General features: G+C 43.0%; 1 protein-coding gene across 2 annotated transcripts in view; it reads left to right on the top strand.

The window, feature by feature from the left end:
- FTCDNL1 (formiminotransferase cyclodeaminase N-terminal like) overlaps positions 1-6953 on the top strand; it is a 30576-nt gene extending 23623 nt beyond the window's left edge. For both annotated transcript variants that reach the window (XM_036422028.2, XM_036422027.2), the window contains exon 6: positions 5563-6953. In XM_036422028.2, the coding sequence (XP_036277921.1) occupies positions 5563-5996 (434 nt within the window). In that variant the 3' untranslated portion in view covers positions 5997-6953. The remainder of the gene's footprint in view (positions 1-5562) is intronic.
- The last annotated feature ends 3859 nt before the right edge of the window (positions 6954-10812 follow it).

The following is a 10812-nucleotide window of genomic DNA, read 5'->3' on the forward strand; positions in this document are numbered from 1 at the left end:
GTAGTTTTGGTGTGGTTGTGAGAGGCAGCACATACAGGTGTTTACCTTATGCCGCCATCTTGGTTTCCTACTCATCTAATTTTTCAGAGCATTTAGTTCTCAACAGTGGTGGTGATTTCTCTTATTTTAAAATATAATGGCTTTATATATTTTTCTAACTTTCTTTAGTTATGTCAGTGTTTCTCAACAAATCTTTCCACTTCTCCCATCAAAACAGAAAAGCCTCAACACATTGTTGCTGTTTATTTCTCTTCCTAAAAAAGAATTAAATAGGATGATTGGTGCTATCAACTGAACACTTACAGTTAACTTTCCAGTGACAAATTAATCTGTGCAGTCCCCCAGAGGAAGCAGATCTATGAGGGAGCAGGTTTCTGTTTTGAAGTTCCCTAAGAATATTATAAACAGGAGAGGAAAAAAGTGAGCTCAGAAATGACTAGCACTCCCAGCCAGTGCCAAACAGACAAAATCTTTTAACCGAATTCCTTTTAAAAGTTTGTAGTTGGCCAGCTCGTGGGGGATCATAAGTTAGGGCAAAGCAGTAATAGTTGATACTTTCAGATCTATAAATAAATACTTTATACATATATATTTAAAAACCCTAAACATTTATGGGATAATTTAAACACTGCTGGCTGATATGTTATATGAATGGCCTGCATATACTATATGCATCATTGTTTAAAAATACAGGGACTATTCTTTGAACTACACAGCTTCATTTGCTGTTTTGGGAATCAAGGATGGAGGTAATCGGCACATCTCAGAGTCGAGGACTTCTGTTTAGCTATTTAAATGGGTTCCTGAGAGCTGCCCCTGCCTCTTCTCTCCCTGCAGATCAGAAGCGTAGCATCATCAGCCACTTTCCTTGACATTGAATAATGCGATTTGCTCCACATCAAAACTTTTACTTAGTCTCTGAAAAATCGCTTTCCTGTTTCAGAAGGAGTCTGTTAAGTTTTAAGGAACCTATTCCCATGATTCTCTGTTTGACTAAACATCCACTCTGGATGATGGGAGGTGAAAGTCTGAATGTGTAATTGAATGCGGACCTGCGATGGGCACAGGAAGGAATTGGGTGTTGGGTGGATGGAGGACTCCAGTCCACTATGGAAAATTCGAGAACAAGCAGGTCACCTGAGCTGGCCTCACCTGGGCTGGCTTCCTTCCATGACGACGTTCATGTGTACCTACTGCTGTAATTCCCTCTCTGAATTTTCGCTATTCTGAAAGGTTCAAAGCTGAGAAATTGAGGTTTACAATTCCTCACAGAGCAGAGAAATATGGTAAGCATTTTGCAGAGAAACAGCGGAACAAAGGCAGTGTCCTGAGGAGGTGGAACTTGAATCCAGATCCCCGGGGTACCACTCCCAGCTCTGTCCACACGCATCAGAGCCCTGCACGCTTCCGGCCATGGGAGCATGGGACTGAGCAATTATGTGTGAGTTTTATGGCTTTCATCACTAAATGTCTTGTCTGTGGCATCTCATTAGTACCTGTTCCAAAAAAGTTCAAGTCCCCAAATGTAATGGTGCCTCTTCGCTCGGTGTAATGACTGTCCGTATTGTGGAACCCAAGTTCCAGGCCAGGTGCCTGCTCTCTTTGTTACCGTGAAGCAGAGACTACCTCGAGGCTGGGTTTTATCTTACTTTCATCTTCTTCATGTTTTTATACCCAGCTGCTCCAGGCTCCAGACACTCAGCAGGTTTTCAGTAAAACATACTTACTGAGGGAGTTGCATGTTGGTCTATGAGGATCTCTGTTTATTCACATTGGACAGGAATCCACCAAGGTGAAGTTCTCTCTTCTGGTATGAAGATGCCAAGTATCCCAGAACACCACTCAGCTCTCTCCTCGCACATGTGTGACTACTAGCTGCCGAGGAGGAGCTCAGTATGATGAGCAGGAAGTCTAAGGCACCCCTAAGCAACTTCTTAGCCGCTAAAATGAAACTCTCCCTGTGGAGGAAAATACAGAGAATCTATCTACCTTTAAATTGGTTGACGATGATGCCACTGAGAACTATTTTTGAGGATAATTTTGACCTAAAGGGGAAAAGCAGGACGCGTGTTTCCTCTGAGTGCTGCCTTCTCATTGTTCTAATGGGCTCTTCACTATTGTTTTGTCTGAATGCAGGTTTTTATTTGTGTTATTCCAGACGTAGTCCTACCACAAGCATCTTTAAACCAGACATTAATAGCATAGTTCACAGTCATTACTGCCAGTGCTCACACACAAATATCGCATTTGTGTTTGCAAAAACTACACATCAGATGTTAATTAAGTGCATTTGGTGTTTTTTTTTTTCCTTTTTTTTGTTTTTTTTTTTTTTTCCTGCTTAAACAATCTGGCAGAAAGAGTTTACATCTCTATCAGTTCACCATAAGGTCCCTACAATATCTAAATCACCAGCCGTGCAGTACATGATAAATACAGTGTTTCCACACAAGGGAATAGCAGGATTGTCAAAAAAACATCAGGCCTGTTATGTTTCCTTGGGAAATAATAGCAACTGAATCTCAGTTTCTTTTTCTTTTTGATTAAAAAAAAAAAGTATTTAACTAGGAGTGAACACCAATATTTAGAATGACAAATTTTTTATTAAAGAACGGAACACATGGAAAGTGAAATCATAGCAGCGATTCATCCTCGTCGTTAGCCTTCGTGGGGGGGGTGTTGTGACAGTTACGTTGGAACAGAACTGGGATTTGAGCTTTGAGTGGGGAGATTCGCAGAGCAGCCTGCCAATCTGTGGAGGCAGGGGCGGGGCGAGCCGCAGACAAACAAGCTCACATCAGCTTTCTAATGTTAGAGCAAAAAGTGGAATCACTTTAATTATATGACGTGTCACTAGAAATACGAATTGCTGGGATTAATTAGTTTCCTTTAAAAAAAAATTCTTGCTAAGTTTAATGAGCGTAAAGTGTCAAATTCAGCATTTGAATAAAGCCCCTGGGCCTGCTGGATTCGTTAGAATTCGTGCACTGTGTTAGGGTTGGACTTGGAAATGACTGAAAGGAGGAAGCTGGGAAAGCATGCATATGGGCAGAAAGTGGTTTTCTTTTCCTCTTCCTCTCTCCCCCCTTCTCTCCCTGCACACCCCCCCTTTCCTCCCACTTCCAAGGGAGAAATGGGTCATGGCCTTCTAACCCCAATAAAAGAGAACCCCTACCCGATGAGGTCAGAAACTTCTCAGGATTCATCGAATTGTCTTTGTTTGTTCACTGCTGACGCTGTAGTGATAAAACATATTAAATCATTGTGTAATTAAAGTCTAATAGAAGAATTTAAAGTAACACATAACAATGGGGTACATGAAAAAAGACCATTCTGTGCAAAGTGGTTACCTTTTATTTTATTTAAAAGAGAATATAAAAGTCACTTTTAATGTTTGGTTTTATTTTTCTAAGAAATAATTAACTTTTACATATGCCTTTCTTTTACATGTGCTTTTAAAGGCATTTTTAAAATAGTGGGTTTTTAAAAATTAAGTAAATCAGTGTGAGGACAAGTATATTTTTCATCAAATTTGTGTGCTCTGGGCTTAAGATCTAAACGTTTTCTATCTTCAATAATTTACCTTAAGCAATGGATTCATTTATTAACAAGAATGATTGCCTTTGGAAATGCAACTAGAAAGGGACAGTTGTTGGGCATGTGGTGGTAAAAGGTGCCTTGGAATCTTCTGGGTCCTGTGGCCGTAGGAAGGACTGGCCCACGCCACCACAGTGTGGGCACCAGGGCCCTGGGTCCATATCAAGGACTCCCTCAAGCTGACAAATTGCATGTGGATATCTGAGTGCTGATTGGACACATCAAAGTTTAGAAGTAGCCAAGCACAATAGGCCCAGTATGTATTTTGAATAGTTGTGCTTACTGTAGCAGAGTGTATACATAAATACACTCTTCAGCAAAGAATGAGTGAGGTCTTGGAGCAATGGTGAAGACGAGACCAGTTCTTGAGTCAGAATAGGGAGTGTCTATCAGATTGGAGGGGGTCATCAGTTGGGCGGAGGAGAGAGAAAAGCCATGCTTGGATGTTTTCTTCCATTAACGAATGGCATTAGCATTGACCAAAAAAAAAAAAAAAAAAAAAAAAAAAATTCCAATGTGCTCTGTGAAATATTGAAACTGATATACTTCTCAAAGATATTTAGAGTAAGTGATTGGTGCATGAGATCATGAGAGAGAAAGATATATTGACTGTTAGGAAATGTAATTTTTGTGAAATCAGCGTTATGGAGAAATACTGTAACCTGATTCATTGCTGCACAACTCCCAGTAGGAAGAGGCCAACCTCAGGAGTTGAAATGTTTTATTACGTGCACACGTGTGGGAAAAAGACGAAGTGCGGTTTTCGTGTGCTGATTTTCTGTGAAGCGTCTATTAGTGCGAGCGTGCCCAGGCTAAGGCAGCCAAGCCCGCAATCCATGGCCGTCCAAGGAGAGTGAGCCAAGAGGATAGCTCTGATGGATACTGACATCCCGTACAGTACGTTCGAAAGTAGCAAGAAAGAGCTCTGACAGTAAAATAATGTTGAAATAGTAGCTAAGGAATTGACATCTGAAGATGAGGTCAGCCTTCTATCCCCCGTCAATCCCTCATCAACCTTGCTTTCAGAAATATAAGGTTCCCCCAAAGTGAAGAAACTGCAAACCTAAGCTTTTTATGCCAATGCTAATTCAACCAAGTTGTCCATCTTAAGATGTAAACTATAATTAGAGCAGGGTTATTTGTGTAACTCGAGCTGCGGCATTCCTGAGGCAAGAAGAAAAGGGACATTTGCCCCCGGCTCTAAAGTAACAGGGCTCAGAGAGGCCTTGGCTGTCCCAGGTCCTGGGAATGCTGGGGCTGGGACAGGTGCCTCCAACAGGTTGTACCTCAGTGGGTATCCATAGTGCTCCAAACCCTGCCAGACCCACATTCTCATGGGACAAGTGTTTTTTTCTCTTCCCAATTCCAAGGCTTTTTGTCACTTTTTAGTGACCTCCTTCCCTAACCAGGACTGTTGTTGAAGTTCACTGGAATTGGGTGTTCACCTAACTTGGTGGAAGCAGGGGTGTGTCTGGGGAGGAAGGGATGGGTACAGAGTGTGACTTATTCTGGTCTCCCAGGCCCTTAGGCCTGAACCCTTGTGGAGATATCCTCAGAAATGAATGAAGGGAAAGCCAAGACTTTTTGCCGCTGTTGATATTTAATACTAAAGTGCGTTTCCCTTTTTTCTGTTGATATTTGGGAAATTCTGGACTCCTAGCTATTCTAAAAAACACACACACACACAAAAAAAACAACTTTCAGATACTTTGAGAGTAGATAAAATTTCTACTTTCAGCTTAAATAGCTCTCTCTCTCTCTCTCTGGGTGTGTGTGTATTTATATGTATATATATTTATTTTATTTTATTTTTTTACAAAATTCTGGAGTTGATAATGAGAGATATTTGTGCTATTTTAAAGTACAGTTATGTAAAGGAAGCTCCTTAGATTAAAATCGGCTAAAGAATAGAACACTCAGAAGGAGGGTTTTGCTTTGCTTGATTAACATGCTTTTCCAATGATGTAGGCATCGGTGCCAGCCCGTATGTGATGAACTGCAACGTTACCATAGACACCCAGGACTTGGCCCTGGGGAAAGAGATTGCCGGTGCCATTCGGGGCTCAAATGCAAATGGACTGAAGGGCGTCCAAGCGATGGCTTTTCCCCATGAGGGGAAAATTGAGATAGCTTGCAACGTGGAGAGTTTTGGAGACCATGAAGCTACAGAGCCCTCAGAGTCTGGATACATGGCTTATCGTGTTTGTGGGGACCAGTTTTCTTACGTATCCCCTCATTACATAGAAACCCAAGTTAAAAAGTTGGCGGGTGATCAGGGAATTGGTACCATTGGGAGAGCACTAATTGGATTTACTCCCCAAGAGTGTAAGAACTGTGCTGAATATGCTATAAAGGAGAATATCGGGGAATTCTGGAAGACACGAAGAGGTGTTTTCATGTGATCCAGTGTAAGAATTCATGGACATTTTAAAGAAAAATGTCAGTCATTACAAAGTTGTTTTTTTGTTTTGTTTCTGTTTTGCCAATGAAGATGAGGGGAAGATACAGAGCTTAGAAAATTGGAAGCATTCTTTGTTCAACAGCCAGTCCTTCTGGGTTGTTCATAATTGCCCAGTGATTGTTCTAGTCCTCATTGGAACGCCACGAGAGCCTCTCTGCACCAAGTTTGTGCACTTTATGCGTTGGAAGACCCCCTGAATCAGCGGAGCGGCATGGCTGTGGCTGCCGAACCACCTGTAATTGTTGAGAACAAAACCAGAGATGGATTTGCTTTCCCTGACTCATTATTTCCAAGGTCTGTATTCAATTTTCATTTTTCAAATGATCATTTTTTTAAAAATGTGTATGATAAAAAAAAAAATCAAGAACTAAGTGACTAAAAAGTGGGGAGAATGATAAAATAAAATTACTCCTTCAAAGCCTGGTTGTTCTTTTTTTGCCTTCCCATTTTTAGGATAACCTGTTGTTTACTCCAGAGATAAGTCCAAAAACCTGATTTGCCTAATTTTTTAATGTTTATGTAGGGAGATGGAATGGTGGTGTTGGGCATGACTTCAAGGAATTGTGTTTATCCTTTTTGGAATTTAAATGAGAAGTCTGAAGATTTAGGGAATATATTGCTTTTGAGCACAGAGAAGGATATTAGTCCGGAGGAATTTATTTGAAAGAAATCAAAATATGTAGTCATTTTGTGAACTAAAAGAAGCCACTTGTTGATTCTGGCAATTTTATGTAAATCTTTAGTATTTATATTGCTTTAGCATAGGGTCCTTTCTATCCATAAAGCACATTTTTTGTTGTTGATGATTTTAACAAGAAAGATTATGGTCTTTCCAAATAAGAGCACATATTGTGAATTTATTTTATGGAATTAAAACTAAAAAAGAGATTGAATTCAACTTTTTCTTTTCTTTTCTTTCTTTCTTTCTTTCTTTCTTTCTTTCTTTCTTTCTTTCTTTCTTTCTTTCTTTCTTTCTTCTTTTTTTAAAACTGACATTTGATTCTTGAATCTGGTTGTTTTAATTTTGTTCCAGAAATTTGCTTCTTTGAGTAGTTTTGCTGTCGATATAAATGCCCAAAAGATGGAAAAATGATGGACTCAGTTTTGTTTTCAGGCATAAAGGACATTTGGTTGCTGTGGTGAAGAGAACCGAAGCAGTCTGGTTAGACCAGTGGTCGGCAAACTCATTCGTCAACAGAGCCAAATATCAACAGTGCGACTATTGAAATTTCTTTTGAGAGCCAACTTTTTTAAACTTAAACTTCTTTTAATGCCACTTCTTCAAAATAGACTTGCCCAGGCCACACTCAAGGGACCAAAGAGCCACATGTGGCTCGAGAGCCGCAGTTTGCCGACCACTGGACCGTTAGATCCAACGGGTCTGTTTCTCCGACGGTAAGAGCTGAGAAGCAGTAGCACCTAATCCCCCTGCTGCCTTGGCAGAGGCCATGCAGCCTGGTGACACAGACTTCTACTCTTTCCACACCTGTTCCAGAGCTTTGCTGCAGTCCTGGGCATCAGGAGTGAGCAGGGGAGAGGGTAAGAGCATCTGGTGCCACTGAGTGACCAGGCGCTGTAGGAGGATTTGCTGCATCTGCCAGCCCCTGAGTGAACCTCTCCGGTGCCTGCCGCTGCCTCCCAGGCTGCTGGCTTCGCCCAAGGCCTGTCTCAAACCAGACATCTAGTTCATGGACACAGTTTCCATTTTGGAAGATAAAAAGCATTCTGGGGATGGATGGTGATGATGGTTGCACAGCAATGTGAATACTTAAAAGCAGTTAAAATGGTAAATTTTAACAATTAATTATTAAAAAGTATATATTGATTCCACAAAAGTTTAAAAAAACCCAGACACCTGAATAAGATAATTTCACTAAGCCCATACTTACTAAATAAAGTTATGATGGACTTTGGCACTACATGAGGGTTAGTTAATGGTTTAAAATAAAGTTGATTAAATTTGGCCTTTGATTGAAAAACAATTAATTTATGATTTAAAAAAATACTTTATTGTTTAAAGTATTACATAAGTCTCCTTTTCCCCTCATTGACCTCAGCCCAGCTGCTCCTGCCCCCCAGCACATGCCCGCACCCCCTCTACCGTGTGTCCATTGGTTATGCTCATATGCATACAAGTTCTGTGGTTGATATCTTAACCCCTCATAGGTTGGACAGTCTGTTTGTTTGATGCTTCTGTGACTCTGGTTCTATTTTTGCTCATCAGTTTATGTTGTTCATTATATTCCACAAATGAGTGAGATCATGTGATATTTACCTTTCTCTGCCTGGCTTATTTTGCTTAGCATAATGCTCTCCATGTCCATCCATGCTGTTGCAAATGGTAAGAATTCCTTCTTATTTTCAGCAGCGTAGTATTCCATTGTGCAGATGTACCACAGTTTTCTAACCCATTCACCTGCTGATGGGCCCTTAGGCAGTTTCCAAATCTTAGCTGTTGTGTGATTTTTTATAAAGAATTTTTGAATCCAGTATAATTACATCTTCCTTGTTCATATTCTAATTCCCATACTTTTCCAATTGTCTTTCTCTCCTCCCCTCCTCCCTTGCTCCACCATGGTTCTCTAGAAAATCTGAACCAGCAGTAAGTTGCCATAAATTTAACTGGCAGACAGCTACCGTATCATTAGTATTTTCTTTCCTTTAATAAAAATATATATATATATATATATATATATATATATATATATACACACACACACACACACACACACACACACACACACACACACACATTTATTTCAGAGAGGAAGGGAGAGGGAGAGAAAGATAGAAACACCAATGAGAAAGAATCATTGATCTGCTGCCTTCCGCACGCCCCACACTGGGGATTAAGCCTGCAACCCGGGCATGTGCCCTTGACCGGAATCGAACCTGGGACGCTTCAGTCCACATGCTGACGCTCTTTCCACTGAGCCAAACTGGCCAGGGCTCATCAGAATTTTCTAAGCCTTAGCTGGCAGCAGTAGCCGGGATACGTCTGTAGCATAGAAGGCTTATCATATTGGGTTGAGAACATCTGGCAAAATGCACTGACAAATATCCTGACTCCTATCAGCCTTTTCTCACACTGGCCTCTTAGAAGCAAGCTGACAGTCTGGGCAAACGCTTCTGCAGCATTTTGTTCTTTGGGACCAGGGAGTGGACTCTGTGTGGAACGTGGCTTCATATCTCCTTTCACCTCGTCTCCTGCCGGACGGCTGCCCGGGACTTGGGCAGGCTTTGAGTAGGGCAAACTGGATGTGGGCAAGTAGAGTTGACATCTTACCATCAACATCTCAGTGTTTCTGCTCTCCCCCACTTTACACTTCAGCGTCTGGTCTCTTAGAAGAGGGACAAGGAAAGCAAAAAGCTCGGACCTGAGGATGCTGGTGCTCTTGTTGCTTTTCGTGGGGAGGCGGGGAGGGGTATCCTTTACTTCCAACCAGAATCTGGGCTTGACTGGACCATAAATTAAAACGACTTCCACCTGAGGGAGTGGGGCGGGCTGCGTAAGATAACCCTGCAGAATCAAACAAAACGGGGGGCGGCACTTTCCTCCCTGGACATAATGACAAGCCTCGCTCGGTAATTGGTCTGCACCGTCTCGGGGGTGGCGTCCGCGGCCCACAAAGGACCGCTCTGTGAGAGCGAGATCTGCAAGGAATTTATCATTCCCCCCGGCTGAGCCAACGCAGGCTGGTACACAGTTCTGTTCCGTGTAAATATTCTCGTGTTACTGTTTACTCTGGGGCGATCCGAGGATCTCCCTGACAGGCTACGTGCTCCGCAGCCTTGCGTCTAGGAGGCACAGATCTGACTCTGATGTTTGGACTTGCCCAGAACTTCAGAGCGTGGCCTGGGGACTCGTTTGATAAGCATCCAGACCACGCTCCGGAGCAGGCCGGGGCCGGGAAAGCTTATTGTTTTAAGCGGGCCTGCCATCAGCCCCGAGGAGCCCATTTTTCATGGGTGAGAGCAGCGCAGACACGGCCCGCGGGCCCGTCAGAGGCTGCTCTGAGCTGGAGGGAGAGGTCCCGCTCGCTGAGTGTGGCCCTGGTGGGGCTCAGCCCGAGGTTGGATGACCGGCCGTTGCCTCTGTCCCCACTGGGAATATTTGGAGTCCAGTTTGTTGTGAATTAAGACGAGAGCCAGAGACCTAAACACGGGGCGGGCTTCCCTTCGTGAATGTGCGGTGTGGGTTGCCCAGCTGCTGCCTCCCAGCTCCGCACCCCCTGCTCCACGCTGTTTCTGCCCCTGGGACTCTGCATGCCTTCTGTGCCAGCTGGTTTCCCACTGGGCTCTGCCCTGCATGCGGGGTGCTGGGTGGGGGCTGGGGCGGGAGGGGGGAGTGGAGGGCTTGCTCCTTCCTGTGGGCTGCCTGCTTCTGGCAGCCTCCCCTCAGCCATGGCTCTCAACTTGGATGGGGGTCTTGGTTCCAGGCTCCAGCTTTTCTTTTTCTTTTTAAGATGTTTTTTAAAAATATATATTTTATTGATTTTTTACAGAGAGGAAGGGAGAAAGAGAGCTAGAAACATCGATGAGAGAGGAACATCTATTAGCTGCCTCCTGCACACCCCCTACCTGGGATGTGCCCGCAACCAAGGTACATAACCTTGACCAAAATCAAACCTGGGACCTTTCAGTGAGTGTGGGCCAACGCTCTATCCACTGAGCCAAACCAGTTTCGGCTTTTAAAGATATTTTTATTGATTTCAGAGAGGAAGGGAGAGGGACAGAGGGAGAACATCAGTGATGAG

This window comes from Pipistrellus kuhlii, unplaced genomic scaffold (assembly GCF_014108245.1).
Source record: "Pipistrellus kuhlii isolate mPipKuh1 unplaced genomic scaffold, mPipKuh1.p scaffold_m20_p_7, whole genome shotgun sequence".
In the NCBI taxonomy this organism is placed as follows: domain Eukaryota; kingdom Metazoa; phylum Chordata; class Mammalia; order Chiroptera; family Vespertilionidae; genus Pipistrellus; species Pipistrellus kuhlii.